Source organism: Drosophila subpulchrella, chromosome 3L (assembly GCF_014743375.2).
Source record: "Drosophila subpulchrella strain 33 F10 #4 breed RU33 chromosome 3L, RU_Dsub_v1.1 Primary Assembly, whole genome shotgun sequence".
Lineage (NCBI taxonomy): Eukaryota > Metazoa > Arthropoda > Insecta > Diptera > Drosophilidae > Drosophila > Drosophila subpulchrella.
This window is the reverse complement of record NC_050612.1, coordinates 29205321-29225987: the sequence shown is the minus strand read 5'-3', so window position 1 is coordinate 29225987 and position 20667 is coordinate 29205321. Positions and strand designations below refer to the sequence as shown.

Below are 20667 nucleotides of genomic sequence, written 5' to 3'. Positions count from 1 at the left end.
CAACAGTATATTAGTCACCAATTTTGCATAGTTTATGATTTATAAAATACAAATAACATTGCACTATGTTTTTACAAAATACGTCATTTGACTTGTTTGGATTTAGCGCGAAATAAAAAATTATATTTTAAGACCTTTTGAACTTCGTTACTTTTCAAATGGAAAGAAGGTAGCGCGCGCAACTGAACCACACGTCACGTAATAATCTCGAAGGTTCCGGAAATTCGGCTGTTACCCAACACTAACACAGGTAAAAAAGCCAAAACACTCCCTTATCAGCAGTGTTGGCGGCATTATGACTTTAATAGTTAGAAAAAAAACATCTTAATCTTAATAAACGAAAAAAATGGTAAAACTATAAATCTATAAAATAATTTATATTGAAATACTTATATTTGCACATTCCAGGACTTTTTGTGGGCGTCCATTATTAAGTATTATTTATGAAATTCTACGTAGAGTAATGTAAAAGGTGGAGAAATTTAGCGGTAAAAAGCCAATCGAGCAGCTCTAGTGGCCAATTTGTATTGAATTACTCAACACAGACCTGATAAAGAAAACTTTTGTGAAATACAGAAAGAAAAGGCAAAAACGGGGAATCGAGTAGGCCCTGCAAAGTAAACAGTCAGTTTGAAAACTTCAATACCAACAGTTCACATTCACTCCTCCGTTTGATCGACAAGCTAAAGTATAATTTAACCGGAAAATAGGAACAGCAAGTGCGAGAAAGAAAGACCACAATGGCAGATACTGCGAGTCACATCCACGACCGTTTCCAGACGTTTATGAACGGCCTCGGGGACCGTTAGTAAGTATTACATGCCGATGGGTCACCCCAAAGTCTGGGGTCCAAGTGCGTCACACTGACGTGTTGTTTTGGTATCTGACCACATCAACAGTTGGTCATCGGCCCAATGGATCGATGGGCCTTGAAATTTTTGGTATACTCATGAGTACTACTCCTCCTACTTCTTTTCCCCAGTGAGCCCTATGTGCGCGAGCACCTGTCCAAGGTATACATGGTCCTGGGCAGCACTGCCGCCGCCACGGCCATGGGAGCCCTGCTCCAGATGCGCGACTTCCTCGATCTCGGAGTCCTGGCGGCGGTGGCCACTCTGATCCTGGTCCTGGGCCTGCACTTCTACAAGGATGACGGCAAGAACTACTACACACGATTGAGCATGCTCTATGCCTTTGGCTTCTGCTCAGGACAGACTCTGGGACCGCTCCTCGGCTACATATGCAGCATCAATCCGGCCATCATCCTGTCGGCTCTCACCGGCACCTTCGTCACCTTCATCTCGCTTTCCCTGGCCGCTCTGCTGGCCGAGCAGGGCAAGTACCTATATCTCGGCGGTATGCTGGTCAGCGTCATAAACACCATGGCTCTCCTGAGTCTCTTCAACATGGTCTTCAAGTCCTATTTTGTCCAAGTGGTAAGTTCCCTTTCGTTAATGCTGAAAGTCTACTTGCCTTCTTTAGCTGCACAAGCAGGTCCCAGCTACCAGCTCCATCTATAGTTTATAAATAGTTTTGTTTCGCAAGCACATCTGTAGTTTCACAAAATCCAATTTAAATAAATTGTTGTCATATCAATTGCAAACCTAACTTTAACCAAGACATGAAAATTAAACTTTGATAACTGCCAATTTATATTTTTTTAAATTTGTTTAAATATGTTACTAATGTATAATAGTAAAATTAATTAATTAACATTTTTAGTATCGTCAGGAAAAATTATTGTACCAAGAATGATCATCCCTTAATATACAATACTGCTTTATGTAAGAAATGGCAAATCATTCTACAGATATTAAATATATTTTTCCTTTATCACATTCGTAAATTTTTATTTTCGCTATTATTCAATTTAATGATACGATTTTTTTCCCTTTCTTAGACTCAACTCTACGTCGGTGTTTTCGTGATGGCTGCCTTCATCGTGTACGACACGCAGAACATAGTGGAGAAGTGCCGGAATGGAAACCGGGATGTGGTGCAACACGCTCTAGATCTGTTCTTCGATGTGCTCAGCATGTTCCGCCGTTTGCTGATCATCCTGACGCAAAAGGTAGGTTCTCGGGGCAAGGGTTTCTTCCACCGATCACTTGCTATATAGCCACCTCACTCAGCTCAAGACCTTCATGGTTTAAGGAGATTCATGCCGAAGCGAATCGGGCGAATCACCTCAATCAGATAATCCTCGAACAGTTGCTGGTCACTTTGCAAAAGCTTTCCAATTTGAAATTCGATGTGAAAAACCATTTCAAACGGTATTTCGAGCAGCCATGGGCAATAAGTATACTTTCACAAAGTCCGGCTAGGATACTCAGGTCTTATTTAAAACCACTTGTGGGAAGTATATTTATTTCCGGGAACTGCGAAAGAAACCTTTTGCAAAGATTTCTAGCTGCTTGTGAAACTATATTTACGATGCTTTGGCACCATTGGGGAGCAGTGTAGTAATACTCTTCGTTATTTTGCAGGAGGAGCGAAAACAGAACGAACGTCGCAAGAGAAACTAAATCAAGCTTTAATAACAATACCAACCCCCAAGACATGAACATCTGACAAGGAATCGGGAGGTTTAAAGTTTTCTCTTTCTAAAAATTTATTAGCATACAAAATAAACAATGCCGTGTACATTTGGCTTTAAATTTACATACAAATATTCAATATAAAACCAAGGCAAATTCCCCATTTAATAAAAACCACAAAAAGTCAGCTCATCCGCAATATTATTATCCATAAATGGAGTTCACCGAACATGGCGCCGTAGATAAACCATGTTGATAGTATCGATTGTGGGACGGAGGGCCAATTAATTAGGCTAAGTGCAAGCTGCAGGTAATAGCTTAATGTTGGACAGAGTTGGTCATTCCAGTTTTTAGTATCCATCGAACAACATGGCGCAGACGGAGGACACTGTGCAACCCCTATTGCAGCAGTTCCAGCAATTGTTCTTCATATCCAAGATAGCCGGAATTCTGCCCCAGGATCTGGAGAAGTTTCGTAGTAGGAATCTGCTGGAGAAATCCCGCAGTGGCATGATTTACATGCTATGTACTCTGGTGGTCTACGTGGTGCTCTACAACATTCTAATCTACTCCTTCGGGGAGGAGGACCGCACGCTCAAGGCCTCGCAGAGTCAGTGAAGCGTGAAACTTGGAAGGGGTGAACGTATAACTCTGGTATTTGTTCTTCACAGGCACCTTGACCTTCGTGATAGGCTTGTTCCTGACCTATATTGGTCTCATCATGATGGCTACCGACCAGTTGACCGCCCTACGTAACCAGGGCAGGATTGGAGAGCTCTACGAGCGTATTCGCCTGGTGGACGAGCGCCTTTACAAGGAGAAGTGTGTGATGGACAACAGCACAATTGGTCGGCGCATCCGGATCATGCTCATCATGACGGTCATCTTTGAGTTGTCCATTTTGGTGGCCACCTACGTCAAGCTGGTGGACTACAGCCAGTGGATGTCGTTGCTGTGGGTAGTCTCCGCCATTCCGACGTTCATCAATACGCTGGACAAGATCTGGTTTGCCGTTTCGCTTTATGCGCTAAAGGAACGCTTCGAGGCCATCAATGCCACGCTGGAGGAGCTGGTGGCCACGCACGAGAAGTATAAACAGTGGCTACGGGGCGATCAGGAGCTGGCACCTCCTCTAGATAGCTCCCAGCCGCCGCAGTATGACAGTAATCTGGAGTATCTGTACAAGGAGCTGGGAGCCCTGGACATGGGTTCCATTGGCAAGCGTTCGGTGTCTGGTTCGGGAAGGAATAAGGTGGCACCGGTGGCGCACTCCATGAACTCTTTCGGTGAGCCAATTGAAGCTGTTTTCGGTAAACCTCCACCTCATCCCCTGGCCTCGAACATGATCCGCGAAAGCGAGCTGGGAAATGCCGCCAAGGTTGAGGATAAGCTGAACAACCTGTGCCAGGTGCACGACGAGATTTGTGAGATTGGCAAAGCCATGAACGAGCTATGGAGCTACCCTATCCTATCGCTAATGGCCTATGGATTTCTAATTTTTACAGCTCAATTGTATTTCCTCTACTGCGCCACACAGTTTCAATCGATTCCATCGCTTTTCCGTTCTGCCAAGAATCCCTTTATCACGGTCATAGCCCTGAGTTATACGTCCGGAAAGTGTGTGTATCTCATCTACCTGAGCTGGAAGACTTCGCAGGCTTCCAAGCGCACTGGTATCAGTCTGCACAAGTGCGGTGTGGTGGCCGATGATAATCTCCTCTACGAAATAGTGAACCACTTGTCGCTAAAGCTGCTCAACCATTCCGTTGACTTCTCTGCCTGTGGATTCTTCACACTGGACATGGAGACTCTGTATGGCGTGAGTGGCGGGATCACCAGCTATCTGATCATCTTGATTCAGTTCAATTTGGCCGCCCAGCAGGCCAAAGAGGCCATCCAGACTTTCAACTCGTTGAATGACACCGCCGGCTTGGTTGGCGCGGCCACCGACATGGATAATGGCAGCTCCACACTACATGACCTGGTCACCACCACCATGCTGACTCCGACGGGCTAAGGCTCTGGGTTACTCGGATGTTTTTTATTCAATGTTTGGTGCACCTCTCGGCACATTTATTTCTGTCTTTGGCACTCAATAAACTCTCACAAAGCAGTCCTGCGTTTGTACTCGGCACGAGCGTCCTCCAACTCGATGAGAAGATCAGCGAATGTGGCATTAGCTCCATCAAAGTCCAAGATGGCCACGCAGGAGATCTGTGCCCGCTTTTGGAGGGCATGGGAAAGCTCTCTTCTAACCATAGGAAAGCAGTAGGAAACTTTTCCTTGCTGACACTGGAGTTTAAGACCCTCTATCGTCTCATCCAGACCACCTGTTAAAGGGAATATTGTTATCAGTTGCTTTCCAAGCGACTGGTCTACTCACTTTCACCCGGGCAGATCTCACAATCGGTGGCCAGGATCAGCAGTTTCACCTTGTTGATCCTCAGTCTGGCCAGAGCCTCTCGAAAGCCCAAAACCAGGCGGGGATGTGCCCGAGCCTTTATTTCGTTCTTGGCAAAGGCGCGTTTCTGGAAGCGGTCCAGATCCTTGAGCAACTTTAGGGTCAACTCTTTGAGCCGAGGGCGGGTGCAGTTGTCACAATAGCTGCGGAGGAATGTAAACTATATGTTTATCTTTCACAAGCAGTGTAAGTAGGGGCAGCATACCTTCTGAAACGCCGGGAATGTATGGAATGTATCTCCTCTCCTTGTGGACTGACTTTGGGTGTGGGAATTTCAACGAGGTATAGCTCCAGGACTTGTTGCTCCACCGGAATGGCTTCCGGTTGGATCTCTTCCTCGGGCTCTCGCTGCGCAACGTCCCGTTCCGCCTTCTTCAAGGTGCGATAACTTCGTACGGATCTTTTTAACTTGGTGATCTTCTTTTTGGGATCAATTCGGGTTTTCCCCTTGGGTTTGCCTACTATATAAGTACTGTTTATTATAGGTAAATGGGGCCTCTGAAGTTTCCTAGCCTTGATTTGCCTTTGGGTCTTGGGTCGCGGCTTTACTACAAAGTCCAGAAGCGAGGCCTGCTGCTCCGGCTTCCTGTGTTTGTTCTTGAACTTGGAGCTGCGCAGTGTGATCTTGGTCGCCGCATCCTTGTCCTCGTCCTTGTCTCGCTCTTTCAGGTTGATGTAGGTGCTCTGATCTACGAGGTTTACTTTTTCGGACATTTCTGGTGGCTTTGGAGCATCTCTAAAACAGTGTTGGCAATCGCGGGGGTGTGGTGTACAACCGTTTTCACCACATTTGATAAAAAAGAACCAGTGATGCCAAACGACCGTAGGCGGCACATAAAAAGGGGATCCCCAGAAAGAGCCTCAGCATTTGCTTCCAGATTCTTCTCCCACTCAGTTATATTTTACCGATCGCGTCAAAATGAGTTTCGCTACGCATATGCAAGCGATTTTGGAGAAATTGTTAATTCCTGATAAACAGCGCGCCGAATATACAAAAGACGCTGAGGAAATCCAAAACTATGTGATTGACGAACTAAAACGGGTGGATGATACATTTGCCGACGTTTTCGACGGTCTTAGTCTGGGCGGTAAGTTAATAATTTACAGTTAAAGTGCAACAATTTCCAGTTACAAAGAATTAGAGAACAAATATTTTTTCTATAACTTAGTTTATAAATGTTTCTTTTGCTAAGCTATCTCGGGAGAAACATTATTAAGAGCAACATTATAAAAAAATATTTTTTCCTGGAAAAATTCAACTTTCTGTTTAAGTTGTAGAAAAATGTATTTTATGGTGACAGAATTGTATGAAATCAAGTTTTACTATATACTGTGTTATCTTTAAACTAAGTTCAGGAAGTCATAAAGTATTTAGGGAGAGGTGATACGCCAACGTTATACAATGCTTACTAATATATTTTATTTTAGGAAGCTACTTGGATCGCGTCAAGCTAAATGTTCCCGATGAATTTGACATGCACATGAAACTCGAATTTCCGTTGTCCATTACGCCGATACCACTCGACAGTGGGTTTATCTACCTGGAGGCGGGTACTGTGGTAACGCAGCCCCAACGGGTCAATCGAGTTAACCTTCAAGATTGGCTGCGCATTGCATTTCATAAGGTGTTTCAGTCAAAGCAGACACTTTCGACTACGGGTGGACGGGTCTACAAATTAAGCTATACACTTGAAGGATATGGTTGTGCCCACACCATCGTAGCCACTAGTGGAAGTCGCTCGATATCGTTTGATTTGGTGCCGGCAATCGAATTTACTGGAAGGCAGTGGCCGCTTGCTGTTCCCCCGGTTTCTGCTGAGGTTCGCAAAAATTGGCCTTGGTTCGCAATTCCGCAAAAGAGGAAGGGTAAATCGAAAACCACATTCATGGTATGTGCTCCTCACTGGGAGCGGGAAATGATGAAGGATTCGAAAAATTTGAAGAACGTTCTACGACTGATGAAGGGATTACGTGACGCCCACGCTAGGCAGTTGCCTCACTTGTCTAGCTACATGTTGAAAACAGTCTTGCTCCATCGAATCGAAACGGTTGACTGGGAAAAGGACCTTGGCAATCTTTTGGTGGAGATGTGGAGCCATTTGGTGGATCATCTGCGAGCTGGACGGCTGGAATTCTTTTTGGACAAGGATCACAATGTATTCAAACGTATGAACCAGGGAGAAATCAGGAAGTGTCTTCTATACTCGGAGAACTTGCTCCAAAAACTTCGATTTGCTCAAGTAAATGCCAGCTATATGCACTTGGCACAACTTTTCCTTATTAATTAGAGTTGTGGACTTTCTTTGCACAGAATGAATTTCATTTTTTTCCCAAACTCCACTCCTCAGTAAATTCGTTACATTTACAGATAAGAAAAAAAGCTTATATATGCAAAATGCCCTCATGCTCAAGGGCATCGTGAACTAATTGTTTGCTTGGCGTCTTCGATGTTGAATAAATAAACAACTTGCTAATAACAAAGATCGTCTCAGTTGATGAAGCAAAAATTCGAATCGAATTTTATTTGAATTGCCATATTTTTCCCGTTATTGTTTTGTTCATTGGATTAATTTCACGAATATTAAATAAAGACATTGAATCGACAGCTATACCTCTTGTTTATTTCCTATTTGATACAAATATGAGTGTTAAATACCTTATGAAGAGACAACTTGACTTACGTGCTACAGGATAGCGGGTAGGCATCTGCTTACCCTGGAATTATCAACGGTAAGTATTAACTAAGGATTTAGTTCGGAGGCATTTCGCTATAATCGAATGCTGCTTTCGATGGACATGTGCAGGTCGTTGAATTCCTTCAGATGGGACAGGATGACGTCCCGTTCCCGCTCATAGATCTCCCAAAACTTGAGGTATTGGCTGACATGCTGGAGTACCAGGTTGCGGGCAAAGTCGAGGCAGCTCCTGACATTTCGCATTCGCCGCCTGCAGCTGGTCAGGACCGAACGCACCTGCTGCTCCGGCTCCAGTTGGGCTATGACAAACGCAAAGACGCTTTGGACATCGATCCGCACATCGGTGGGAAACACCATGGATTCGGTGGGCTTTGCCCGGGGAAAGACCACCAGTGAGGGGGAGATCGGCATGGCCAGTTCCCAGGGCAGATCATTCGCTTGGCTGTCGAAGCGCACAAAGTGCACCTCGGAGCTGCTTAGTAGCGCCGAAACCTGCAGGAACGCCTGCGACAAGACACCTGATAAAGCGCAGTCCGGACGATGCATAAATACCACATTGGTGGCATTCTGTCGCAGTAGCGCCTGAAGCAGCATTTGCCTGTTGTATTGCCTGCTGAACGCAGAATCTCTAGTCGCAGGCGCATTCTTGTGAATCCTTGGCAAAGTTCTGGCGTAAAATCTCCGTATAAAATCTTTAAGTGCCACATACGAGAAGGTATTTTGTTGTGGCATCACATACAAGGACTCCTCAGCCGCATCCAAGATGAAAACTTGGACCTGTTGATGATGTTGCTGAATGCCAAGCTGATGTAAATAGTCTCTGTACTTCACAGAATCGAAGATCACTACGCCCAGCGATCGATTGTGAGCGGCGTTCTCTGCCGAGTGCTGCCAAATGAGCTGACCGTATTTAGTTACCATTTTTGCAATGCCGATCTTCATGGCCGGCGTTCCATGCTGCGAGTGAGCCAAGCAAAGATTTCTAGAGTGCAGCCTCAACAAGTGGGGTACCTTTCGCTTCCTTCGGTCATTCTGGTGCGAGTACTGTCTCCATAAGTGGTCAAGGTACCTGTTGATGCGATAGTAGTTCTTTAGCGTGACTCTGTTTATTTTCCAAGCGGGATAGCAGGTGTGAGGTTGAACAGATTCCCGAAATAGCTCCTTGGGAACTAGCAAATGGGAGAAGGACTCCTCAGGCTGTTCCCTCACTGTGTTCCAGTAATCTTCGCAACCCTCAGACTGCTTTTTTTGAGCGCTGGCCATCTCCTCGCCCATGACACTCGCATGGTGGTACTGATTCATTCGAACACCCATGGCCAGCACGGGAACATGACGCGCCTTCATGGCGATGGTCATGGGAGTACCATAGCCATTGGAGAACAGCGATGTGTTTTTAAGTGTGTTCCGTACCCAGCGCAGAATGTCCATTGCCTTCCAGTCCACGGAAGTGCTATTAAACGTATGCACTCCATTCCGGCTGTCGATGACCACAAACTGGGGCAGCTTGGCCCCCGGAGACTTGAGCATCTTCTTGGCGCTGCTGCCAAAGTTGACCGTAAAGCGGATATTCCTCTCGGGGTCCAGTTCCAGCCAGCGCAGCCCGGCGCCCAGGTACATTTTGTAGGCCCGGTCATCCGGCGAGTCCAAGAGGCCAAGAACAACTGCATCAGAATGCTTTCGAATGGCGGCCAGTTCCTGACTGCTGTGTGCCCGGTCCAGTGGCTGAAGCAGATGATTCATGAACCGAGCGAGTTCCTCGAAGCTCCACGCGCCCTGGTACTGCAGCATCTGCCTCTGACCGTAACGTACCACCAGGGTGGGCCACTTGTCCGGATAACCTCCTGCTCCAACGACGCCGGGAGCCGGCATAAGTGTACGGCTGCAGTTGCACTGCAAGTGCCAGCAGTCGATGGCCCCGAAGTAGGCATACTCCTGGTAGTAGTGGGCTAGTCCATTGTACACCAGACGTGCCTGTCGAGCTTCGCTGGCCCAGGACACGTAGTAGAAAAGCAGCGAGATCTCGAATTCGGACGCCTCCGCCCGAATCTGGGGCACACTGCGGGCAGGGCACTCGCTGATGGTCACCTGGTCGGATGTGGCGGACCTGGAGGCGTCGGACTGGGCGATGGCGAGGGCCAGGAGCACCAGGTAAGCAATTATTTTCATTGCAACCGGTGGGAAGCTAATTAGTGGGCAGAAGCAACAACAACAAACGCCACGAACAGATGACTGCAATATGGGCAGTGTTGCTAAACGAGAAACTTTCGAGTCACGGTTTGTGAAAATAACATCAAAAACTAAAAAAGCGAAATAACTTATAAAAATCATAAATGGGATTATGAAAATTACTTAAAAAATTGATATTGGTTTGGTATCTTCTTAAAAACCTTAGGCAATCAAAAAGGGACAATAAAAACAAATCAAAGTCAAATCAAAATCAAATTTTAAAATATTTTAAGAAACACAAAATAAGTGATTTTTATATAATACCTATTTAATTTAATTTTTAAACATTTTAGTTACTAATTTACATTTTACCTGGAAACGTTTTCCAACACTACAATGTAAATGGCCTCGCTATCTCACACTGCCTTTTTTTGCCACAGCGCAACACTATCGACAGTGATGTTAATTAATCACTTTTACTGTTTACTTTTTTAATTAAAACTGCGTTAATTAAATTAACCACTACGGCAGTTCTTAGCCCACTGCGACGCGCAAACGAAGCCCCGCCAGTCGTTGCGCCGACAAGAAGGAAAACCAGCCGAGGGAAAATCACCAGCCACCAGGAAGTTGCCAGCAGAACCCTCGAATAGAAAAACCCATTTGGCGAAGACAACAACAGTAATTTGGGTGTGTGTGTGGAGTGCATAGTTAAATTAGTGAATAATTTACAGTAAGGCCTTCGCCTTCGCCTGGGGGAGCAACAACAAAGCCTCACGTTCACTTACTCCCACACACACACACGCACACCAACACCACGCATACACACACAGGCCAACCGAGATAACCTGTGTGTGAGGCAATCGCCGTCATCGCCCGAAATCAAATCACCAGCCACCAGCAGCAGCTGCAGCATATTTAACAATTATACACAAAACGAGATTCAAATATGGGACTGTTATTATCGCGGCTGTGGCGGATGTTTGGCAACGAGGAGCACAAGCTGGTGATGGTGGGCCTGGACAACGCGGGCAAGACGACCATCCTGTACCAGTTCCTGATGAACGAGGTCGTCCACACGAGTCCCACGATCGGTTCCAATGTGGAGGAGGTCGTTTGGCGGAATATCCACTTCCTGGTCTGGGACTTGGGCGGCCAGCAGAGCCTCCGTGCCGCCTGGAGCACGTACTACACGAACACAGAGCTGGTGATCATGGTCATCGACTCCACGGATCGTGAAAGGTTGGCTGTCACGCGGGAGGAGCTCTACCGGATGCTGCAGCACGAGGATCTGAGCAAGGCCAGTCTGCTGGTCTATGCCAACAAGCAGGACCTCAAGGGCTCCATGTCGGCGGCGGAGATATCGCGGCAACTGGACCTCACCTCCATCAAGAAGCACCAGTGGCACATCCAGGCCTGCTGTGCGCTCACCGGCGAAGGACTCTATCAGGGATTGGAGTGGATCGTGCAGCGCATCAAGAACAAATGACCCGCCACACACGCTACATACTAGCTAATTATTCATTAACGACTAGCTGTCTAGAGAAAGTAAACCAATTTTGATATAAACAATTTGTAAGCGTTTCCAAATTGTTTGAAAAGTTGTTGCCAAGCCAATTTTATTTAGTGTAAAATACGTCTGAACAGGAGACCCTCAATGATTTAAATCTACGTGTATATGGATAATGTCTAGGAGCTAAGCCAATTAACGATACTTCCAATAAAATTACAAAATAAACGAGTTTATTTCGACACTGTCGCGTATCGCGTATCAAATTGAATACAAATTACAAATAGAGAAGTGGACGTGTTTGCCTCTCTGAGCATTGCCTTGTAATTGACATTGTTGGCTCGATTCGCTGATGTGTGAGATTGTTTGTACTCTATCGTCTAAAATAAATACATGGTTGTGTAAAAGTTAGTGTCTAGGATTAGGTTAAAACATTAGCATTCTAAAATATAGCCACACGAACAATTTGATCACAAAAGTAAAAGCAAAATAAACAGCGGGATTAGTGGGTTTAATATCTAGGTGAGATTGCAGGAGCTGCTGCAACTCTTTAAAGGCTTTCCCTGGCCCAAGGTGATGGTGTTCTCCGGCACCTCTTCCACATTGTTGGCATCGTGTTGCCGCTGGCATGGGAAAATCATTAGATTGACTAACTTTAAGAGGGCTAAACATACCTTAAGTTCGTTGGCCAGGCAGCGGAAGGCGTCCTCCACGTTCATGTTCTCCTTGGCGGAGGTCTCCATCACAAACAGGATCTCAGGTATATATTGACACATCTGGCGCGCCTCCTCAAAGTCCACTTCGCGCTGCTCCTCCAGGTCGCACTTGTTGCCCACCAGGATTATGAGGACATTGGAAGCCGTGTACCTGCGCACCTCCTCGATCCACTTTTGCAGGTTGGAGAAGGAAGACCGCTTGGTGATATCGTAAACTGCGGGGGGAAAACACAAGGCAGTAAATAAACACCCTACTGATAAGGAGGGCTGCTATTAAAATCAGCGTCAGGCAATTACTTTAAAGCGTTCGGCAGTTATCAGTAGAACATATTTGCCATGACAAATGGATGGGCGTATGCCCCGAAACCGAAAGATACTGGGACTCACCAATTAAGACCCCGTTGGCGGAGCGATAATAGCTCTGCGTAATGGTGCGAAACCTCTCCTGACCAGCAGTGTCCCAGATTTGCAGCTGGAAAGAAAAGACGAGAAGGGATGTTAGTCATCAAGGGCGTCGGATTTTGGGTAATCCTCTGGCCACCTTGATTTGCTTGCCCTCCACAGCGATTGTCTTCATCGAGAAGTCCACGCCAATGGTGTTTCCATGTCGCTCTATGTAGTTTCCTGTCTTAAACCTGTCCACTATGCAGGTTTTCCCCGTCCCGCAGTCGCCTATAAGGACAATCTTGAACAGGAAGTCGAAGTGCTCCTCGTTGGGCAGTGCCATCAGCGTCTGGGGATTGCGAGCGGTCATCTTTGGGCCGCCGTTCTGGCCGTCAAGTCTTATGCCTGCGAGCCTTCTTTTCTTCTTTTCAACAAACTATTTAATTGATACGCAATCAGCTGTTCCAAACGTTAGAGATGCGTAGGCCCACGGGTCTTGGGTGACCATGTTCCAAGTTCAGCTGTTCGGCGTACGGCCACATTTCCACTTACCGATGGTTTCGGCAGCCATAGCTATCGATATTCTTATCAACCGTTAGTTCAATCGAAAGCTCAAATTCACAATTCTTTACTTTCTTTCTTTTTTTTTTTCTTTACTTTATTTAATTAAGTCTATAACTTACCCAGAAGTATGGTAATTTTACAATGACTTGGTTTTAACTTTTAATAAATGCATATTTCACTAAAAGTATACAAAAATGTACTTCATACAAATAAAGAAAATGTGAAAATATATACATTACACATATTAGTCAATTAGTACAATCATTAAATTTTATGGGTCGAATTTCCATTGTTTTCTCTTTTACTAGTTGAAAAAAGTTTGGACTGAACTAATTTACACGATTTCCCAATACCCACATGCCTGCTCGCACAGGTCATTTAGAAATGGAAATCTATTTACGTAGATCGTATCGTTACGCAATAAAGCTGTAAATAAGTTGACAATTTATTTAAATGACTCACAAGTGGAAAGCCCTCCTGCGTGCAAATCCATGTGAATCGGGGTACACGGCCCGATAAAGCCGACGATCACGTAGGTCGGGCTTTCTGATAACGCATGGGACTTCAATAAATTTTCACCACGTACCTTGATGATGGCGCCATTTGACGCTAAACAGTTCGTTTTATTGTATGCTAAATATTTATGGTGTGTTCCGAAGAAATTCCTCAAGTTTCCCCCGTGAAAATCTGTGCGAAAAGGAGACCTTGACCCACAAATCAACTTCTATCTCTAGACAGCGAAACGAGACTCACTTTCAAACCGCAGCGGAAGCGGCCGAGAAACATGTTCTATGTATCTCACCGAATGCAAATAGGATGGCCTGACCAACTGCTTCGATTGCCAACCGAATTGGAAACCGCATGCCAGATGCGCCTGCGCACACGCACTCTCGCAGCCATTTCGCATGGAAAGTTTAATTGCGACGATCTGGGGGCCAAAGTCTAGCCGAGAACTTGTCCCACGATTAGCCTGGTGCTGATGGACGTCGTCCACACAGGGAAAAAACAGGGTCTTTAGTGGTGCTTATCATCAGTCGTATTTGTGATGTTAATTAACTAATCATTCGAAAAGTGGAAACATCTCTAGGTCCACAGCTTTAAAAAATTCGTTAATCTTCTAAGTTTTTTTTAAGAATACTTTATTTAGTGCTTTATTTTTTTGTATACCATTTTATTTGGGTTTACTTCAATTTAAATCTTAAACATTTGAATTGGTACTTTCAAGAATCTTTAATAATAAAATCAATACAGTCAATTTAAAAGTTTTTCAGTGTGCTGCGGCAAAGTGAAATTAATCGTTAGCCTTAGAAGCCCAAGCCAACCTAGTTTGGAGCCAGGAAAGCCCTCACGGTGACTCACAGGAATGCTGGCAAATGCTCCCAGCCAGACCAGCTTCCTCCTCTGCAAACCTTTCAACTCCCCCGCAGCTGGAGATCTGCCTCACAGGCAAATGGAAATCAAACAGCGAATTGGCAACTTCACACAGAGCTCCTCGAAACACGACGACCAGATAAAATGAATTTTTTTCAGGCCTGGCTGACTGGTTTGCCGTTTTGGCTGGCGGGTAGCTTCTGCCCGACTACTTCCTCCTGAATACCCGCTCTCCAAAAGGCCCCCTGGATTCTCGGCCTCACTTTTGCATTGTAGTTTGGCCCGTTCGTCGTTGCTTTTTATCGCTCGCCTCGACCGCTGGCCGCTTTAGTTGAATTTCAAACGTTTGCGCGCGCGGTTGTCGGAACGTGTCCCGAAAAAAAGTCGAAAAACCAAGACATAAAATCAATTGAGGCTCTGACAAGCGCTTTTCCTTGGTACTAAAGGACCGCCGAGTAGAAATTGAACAGTGAAAAACGTGTGGAGATCTTTGCTTGATCTTTAGCTTTCAACTTTGTCGGATGAGGAAGGAGAATTTTCCAGCGTAAAATAGGACATAGGAAACGCAACCAGTTTGGGATTTGGAATTTTTCCCAGCCAATAAAGATTATGTAAGCTTTAGATTCCTTCCGCAAAGATGTGCCAAAGAAAAAGAAAAAAACAAAAACCCAATTACCTAATTGTCATGCATCCGGCGTTATCGCTTGACAACTTTCTACCCCCGCTTATTTTGATTTGATTGATTTCTTCACTTATTCGAGGCACGAACATCTACATTCAAATCCAATTCGAATCGAAATCCGGCGGACACTTGCACTTTCCTCCGCCGAAATTGCCTTTCGCAACAAATGTTTTTGTTTTTTGCTTGCCGCCTTGCTGATTAATTATTCAGCACCGTTTCTCGCAGTGCGGGTGCAACAACGTGCCCGCTAAAACGAAAGACTTAAGCAACGAACCTTTCGGCGTGTGTCGATTTGCCTGCGATCGGGTATGAAATAATCAAAATTATTATTCGATCCGAAGTGCCAGCGCTCACCTGCTGACCCAGTTTTCGGTTTCACTGCAAAAATTAAGTAAATTTCTTTATGTCGCCGTAAAAGCAGAAACAAAACTCTCTGGATTCTGACAGACGGACGTGGATACGTCCATACTTAGCAGGCGCCAATTAAAGCTCAGCTGCACTAATTCGCCATAAGTTGCCAAGGCTTTCCTCTGTCTCGGCCACTGTCTCTTTCTTTTCTCTGTCGCTGTCTCCTTCTCGATCTCAACTCACTTCTCTCACATTCCCAACTGACATTTGTTGCGTGTTTGTTGTTTGTTTGTGTCTACCATGCTTTTTTTCGCCAAAGGGTAACTCCCCTGCCTCATGAAACTGACTACCGAAAGCTGTAAATCTAATGCTCAAAATATGTTAACATATATTCAGCACTTAATGCACCTACATTTTAAGTTATCTCATTTGGATTTAAGTGAACTTTTGAACTGGGCAAGTCTACATATGAGGGGGACCTTTTGGGGCACATTTATTAAGCTTGGGCATTAATGTGGGTCGGTGTAAATTTATTTAAAAGGTATTTTTTATATTTTACTCCACATGTGTATAATATAAAAAAACAAACATTTGTAATTAGCTACCAGAACTTTCAAAATTTTATATATTCTTTTTTTTTTAAATACTAGGAAAGAATAATATAAACAAAACTATATATTTTATGTATTTCCTGTGTAAATATGTAAGTGAAACTCAGTAATTATATATGAGCATTTAAAAGTTCACCCGTATTCGTACAACAGTAGTGATTTAATTTGCCTGAAAGGCATTTGAGCTTCGACTAATTTCTCGCATAGAAATCAAAGTGATCCTTGGCCAACATGTGTTAGGCCATTCATGGCCATAAGCGAGAGTCGCCGCCAAGGCGTCGCTGTCAACTGTTGTGGATTGGATTGGTGTGGAGCAGGGTGGAGTGGGGATACTGGCCGGGCCAGTTGTGGCGCTTCCTCAACGCACTTGCCCAGTCGGAGGCAGCTGCTCCGCCCCGTCTCCTCATCCCTATTCAGCCTAGATAGTGACCCCATTTCGATTTCACGTCTATCACTGAGCTGCAATTAATCGCATCTGCATTTTTTGGCTTTATGCGATTGCCACGCCCACCGACTGTACGCTTGTCTGCCCAAAGTGACGACTTGACACCGAGTTTGTATAGGCCTAATTTTCTTGTAGCACTGTCATTGCGGAGAAACTCGAATAGGACTTTTGGTTAATTGATAAATATGGAGAAAAAATGTTTAATATTTCATTAAGAACTGTTTAAGACACCTTTATAAATGAACCCAAAATGGTCTATATTTTTAAATTATATGTAAAAGGATATATAAAAAGGATATTCAATGAATATTTATACCCGTTACTCGTAGAGTAAAAGGGTATACTAGATTCGTCGGAAAGTATGTAACAGGCAGAAGGAAGCGTTTCCGACCCCATAAAGTATATATATTCTTGATCAGGATCACTAGCCGAGTCGATCTAGCCATGTCCGTCTGTCCGTCTGTCCGTCTGTCTGTCTGTCCGTCTGTCTGTCCGGATGAACGCTGAGATCTTGGAAACTATGAGAGCTAGGCTATTGAGATTTGGCGTGCAGATTCCTGAGCTTCTTACGCAGCGCAAGTTTGTTTCAGTAGAGTGCCACGCCCACTTTTACGCCCACAAACCGCCCAAAACTGTGGCTCCTACAGTTTTGATGCTAGAATAAAAATTTTAACTGAAATGTATTGTCCTCATCAATACCTATCGATTGACTTAAAAAAAAGTTTGCCACGCCCACTTTATCGCCCACAAACCGCCCCCAAACTTCAAAAAATCGTAAATATGAAGGCGGATATCTCGGAAACTATCAAAGATAGAGTATTGGGATTTCAGATTTAGATTCCGTAGCTTTGTACGCAGCGCAATTTTGATACGCGAATATGCCACGCCCACTCTAACGCCCACAAACCGCCCAAGCCTGTGGCGCCCACAATTTTCATGCTAGATACAAAATTTTAACTGAACTGTATCGGTCTCGTCAATACCTATCGATTGACCAAAAAAAAATTTGCCACGCCCACCCTAACGCCCATAACGCTTAAATCTGTCTACCGCCGGTAGGTGGCGCATTTCAGTCTTGCTTTGCTGCTTGCTTATTTCCATTTCCCTTTGGTCCCTTTAGCTGAGTAACGGGTATCTGATAGTCGAGGCACTCGACTATAGCGTTCTTTCTTGTTTCTATTGAAAATTAAGAAAGATAGTAATGCATTTTTAAATTATTTTTCTCAAGAACCATCCTTAAACTTATAATTTATAGATAGAAGAGTCTCCTCTTACATATTTCATACAGTAAAGATCTTTCAACCCCAGAAACGCCCACCAGCCAGCTTGATATCTTGTTTGTTTCGGTTGTAACGTTGTCAAATTGGGAGAAACGCAGCCGAACCTTAGTGTGATTGAGTCGATGATTTTTGAGAAGGAGTGTGTGGAGTAGGCTGGAATGCCTTGGTCTAGATAGCTGGGGAACCTGCACCTCCCAGTTGGCCATCAAATTGCAGCCTTTGGGAAAGTGCTGCCGCATCTGGCTGGGGCTCTAATGATCGCCCCGGATCGCTAACGGATCGCGGGCACTCCATCTATATATCTATATATATATATATATAAACCGATCCGAACCGGCTGCGGCAAGTGGCTGGTTCTTGGCTTAGTTGCATCATTGGCTATTTGTTGGTGCGGTAAAAGTGCGTCTTGCTCCATTTAGATTATATTCGGGGTGAAATCTATGACTGGATTCAACTGGTTTCGTTTAGAATTATAAATCAATTTGTTAACATGCTTTCACTGAATACACACGCATATTGCCAATTCTCCTTGCAACTGCGATTGATGTGAATTTATGTGGCTGCAGCTCCAGAAAGTCGTAATCAGAATTCAAGTTGCCAAGGCTAACGGTTTGAGCCAGTGCAGCTGGAACAATGCCAAGAAGTGGAAGAAGTGGGCAAAAAATCCCAAAAAATCGATGTGTGCTCCAAGCTGGGGAACCAGTTAAAAAGATGGAAATCAGGGGGATGCTTCGAGGGGAAAAGGGGTGGCCGCTGAAATCTAGTTGAGAATCCAGAATGGGGTGAGCAGTCCATGTGTGCACCACAATTGCTGTTATACAACTGTTGTATAATGCTGGCCATTAGGCCAGTCTTTAGCCAACTCAATTTCTGGCTAGTTGAAATTGGAATGCAAGTGCACGTCTGGTAGAGTTCGTTTCCTAAGTCTTTTTGTTTAAAGTGGAAACTGGAGGAGCAATCAAATTAGTGGTAGAAGCTACACCAGATCACTTTAACTACTCACTTTCAGTGTAAATAAAGCAATCAGTCTACTTTTAGCATCCAAATAAGATCCCCATTCTCATAATGATCGATCAAATCACTGTTATCATCATATAAACGTTATTATGACAGCTTATTTCTGATGGCTGAGAAAACTGCTTATTTCAAGCTATATAATACAATCATTATTCAAAAAATAATGTGTTTTTGATAGTTTTGTTTATATTATCTTGTAAAGCTCATAAGTAATTGACTCAAAAAATCAATACAACCATCAATTGGCTGTAATTACTCAGTGACAAGCTGTTTATCCACTCTTTTAATAAATTGAATTACCATCCCAGCAGTCAACACTCATTACTTAACCCAACGATGGAGTTGGGGAACGTGTTAAGGCGCCACAGCCACCTGCTCCTCCTGCTGCTACTGCCACTTGTCAGCTTATGTCCAAATGCGGGGGCTCTCAATCGACAGGCGGATGCCGGACAGGATTTCGATATGGCTGCACAGCTGGCGGATGCGGAGGCCCAGGCAAAGCCGGATCACGATGTCGATTCCCCGGACACGCCGCACATACGAAAGAAGCGTCTCATCTGGATCACGGACGATGGCCGGTTGGCCCTTCCCCCAGGCACTTCCCTGACTTTCGTGCCAACCATTGCCATGCCCCTGGTGCGACATCCACCCGAGGGATTCTTCTCCAACCTGACCATCAGCTTTCCCGTGACCAGTGAGTAGAGTCAGCTCTCTATAATAAAGACTACTCAATTAACTTGGCTTTTGTTTCGCCTCAATCCACAGTTGACTTTGACAAGCTGGGACTGACGGACAACCAAAATCCTCTGGGGGATCTGCCGCCGTTATTCGCCCGATCCTTTGGTCACGAGGCGGGGCACATGGTGGGTGAATATGTGGCCAGGTATCTGCATGTCCAGCGCCGGAAGAGGGATCTCAGCGAGCAGCGCAGCAGGAGCGACGAGGATCATCCGTTTAGGGTGCACGAGGAGGGTCCCAAGTTTCCGGAACTGCCCGCCGGACTGCAGCACATCTTCCATGGAGGAGAGAGGGTTTTGCTGTACGGCGTGGTGGAGGACTTCCTGTCCACCTTTGGCATGGATGGCAAGGCCTGTTTGCTGAGGACCATCTGCGAGATGCACTCGAGGAGTCTGGAGAAGTTTGGGGTCTTTGGTGAAATGACCAAGCTGTTTTTAACGTAAGTGTTTACATACGTTAGTATAAAATATTATATTAAAAAAATATCCCTCATTTAGTGTCACCAAATCACCTTTTTCCGACCTGGTGCCTGACTACGTTCAAGCCCAGGAAGTGGGCGAAGGGAAACAGGCCCCGGGAGAATGTTTTCCCTACTTCAAGGCCTGTCCGAAGAGCATTTTTAAGGCCTTGTCTAACAAATATGGCAAGCCATCCCCTGCGACCAAGACGAAACCCACGGACAGACCCGTGGGGGAGTATCATGAGGAGCAGGTGATCCAGCTACCCACCACTCGAGATCGGGACAACGATGTGTATATGTAGAGCCCAATTCCCTCCACCTCGATAGCGAACTCCCATTGTTGACCTCGTCTAGTTTTTAGGATTACGATTGAATTGAGCGCGCCCTCAAAGTCATTTGCTTGTAATTAACGTGTACTAATTAATTTATTATTATTTATTGTATTTACGCATTGTATTTATTGTTAGTCGTAGGCGTTGTTAACTGCTTAGATTCTCTGTTTGCCTAGTGGTCTGTAAATAATTGCAATTGTGGCATAGTTCCCTCAACAACCCCAAAAAATGAACCCTTGTCGAATAAATAGAAAATTAATAAACCAACTTCAAATTGGCGCCAAAAAGATTAGAAGGTTACGTTAGTCAGCACTGGTTTCCGTTACCGAGAAAAACGGTAATACTTATTAAT

General features: G+C 44.9%; 8 protein-coding genes across 10 annotated transcripts; 5 read left to right on the top strand and 3 right to left on the bottom strand.

Moving 5' to 3' along the window:
- The first annotated feature begins 541 nt into the window (after positions 1 to 541).
- Positions 542 to 2724, top strand: LOC119552832 (bax inhibitor 1). 2 transcript variants are annotated; one of them, XR_005219735.1, is made up of 5 exons: positions 542 to 808; positions 983 to 1436; positions 1901 to 2071; positions 2133 to 2273; positions 2487 to 2724. XR_005219735.1 is itself a non-coding variant. In XM_037862687.1 (4 exons), the coding sequence occupies exons 1-4, from the start codon at positions 741 to 743 to the stop codon at positions 2523 to 2525; spliced, it is 732 nt and encodes a 243-aa protein (XP_037718615.1). In that variant the 5' UTR covers positions 545 to 740; the 3' UTR covers positions 2526 to 2724. The 2 variants fall into 2 exon arrangements, 1 of the variants encoding a protein (XP_037718615.1); XM_037862687.1 differs by lacking the exon at positions 2133 to 2273 and having other exon boundaries at positions 545 to 808.
- A 165-nt stretch (positions 2725 to 2889) lies between these two features.
- Positions 2890 to 4567, top strand: LOC119552829 (gustatory receptor for bitter taste 66a). Its single transcript, XM_037862684.1, has 2 exons — positions 2890 to 3147; positions 3209 to 4567. Exons 1-2 carry the CDS (start codon positions 2907 to 2909, stop codon positions 4552 to 4554), a joined length of 1587 nt encoding a protein of 528 aa, XP_037718612.1. The 5' UTR covers positions 2890 to 2906; the 3' UTR covers positions 4555 to 4567.
- A 39-nt stretch (positions 4568 to 4606) lies between these two features.
- On the bottom strand, positions 4607 to 5859 carry LOC119552831 (selenocysteine insertion sequence-binding protein 2). The gene is made up of 3 exons (XM_037862686.1): positions 5204 to 5859; positions 4921 to 5141; positions 4607 to 4867 (listed from the first exon to the last, which is right to left on the bottom strand). The coding sequence occupies exons 1-3, from the start codon at positions 5710 to 5712 to the stop codon at positions 4641 to 4643; spliced, it is 957 nt and encodes a 318-aa protein (XP_037718614.1). The 5' UTR covers positions 5713 to 5859; the 3' UTR covers positions 4607 to 4640.
- Positions 5860 to 7603, top strand: LOC119552830. Its single transcript, XM_037862685.1, has 2 exons — positions 5860 to 6086; positions 6427 to 7603. The coding sequence occupies exons 1-2, from the start codon at positions 5918 to 5920 to the stop codon at positions 7284 to 7286; spliced, it is 1029 nt and encodes a 342-aa protein (XP_037718613.1). The 5' UTR covers positions 5860 to 5917; the 3' UTR covers positions 7287 to 7603.
- On the bottom strand, positions 7598 to 9903 carry LOC119552828. Its single transcript, XM_037862682.1, has one exon. It carries the CDS (start codon positions 9858 to 9860, stop codon positions 7767 to 7769), a length of 2094 nt encoding a protein of 697 aa, XP_037718610.1. The 5' UTR covers positions 9861 to 9903; the 3' UTR covers positions 7598 to 7766.
- Positions 9904 to 10301: 398 nt separating this feature from the next.
- Positions 10302 to 11603, top strand: LOC119554530 (ADP-ribosylation factor-like protein 5A). The gene has a single exon (XM_037865480.1). It carries the CDS (start codon positions 10807 to 10809, stop codon positions 11344 to 11346), a length of 540 nt encoding a protein of 179 aa, XP_037721408.1. The 5' UTR covers positions 10302 to 10806; the 3' UTR covers positions 11347 to 11603.
- Positions 11579 to 12946, bottom strand: LOC119554529 (ras-related protein Rab-43). The gene is made up of 4 exons (XM_037865479.1): positions 12625 to 12946; positions 12471 to 12555; positions 12042 to 12298; positions 11579 to 11990 (listed from the first exon to the last, which is right to left on the bottom strand). Exons 1-4 carry the CDS (start codon positions 12835 to 12837, stop codon positions 11886 to 11888), a joined length of 660 nt encoding a protein of 219 aa, XP_037721407.1. The 5' UTR covers positions 12838 to 12946; the 3' UTR covers positions 11579 to 11885.
- A 1826-nt stretch (positions 12947 to 14772) lies between these two features.
- LOC119554182 lies at positions 14773 to 20360 on the top strand. 2 transcript variants are annotated; one of them, XM_037864977.1, is made up of 4 exons: positions 14773 to 15013; positions 19097 to 19479; positions 19551 to 19962; positions 20021 to 20360. In XM_037864977.1, exons 2-4 carry the CDS (start codon positions 19122 to 19124, stop codon positions 20283 to 20285), a joined length of 1035 nt encoding a protein of 344 aa, XP_037720905.1. In that variant the 5' UTR covers positions 14773 to 15013; positions 19097 to 19121; the 3' UTR covers positions 20286 to 20360. The 2 variants fall into 2 exon arrangements, with proteins under 2 accessions (XP_037720905.1, XP_037720904.1); XM_037864976.1 differs by having other exon boundaries at positions 19094 to 19479.
- The last annotated feature ends 307 nt before the right edge of the window (positions 20361 to 20667 follow it).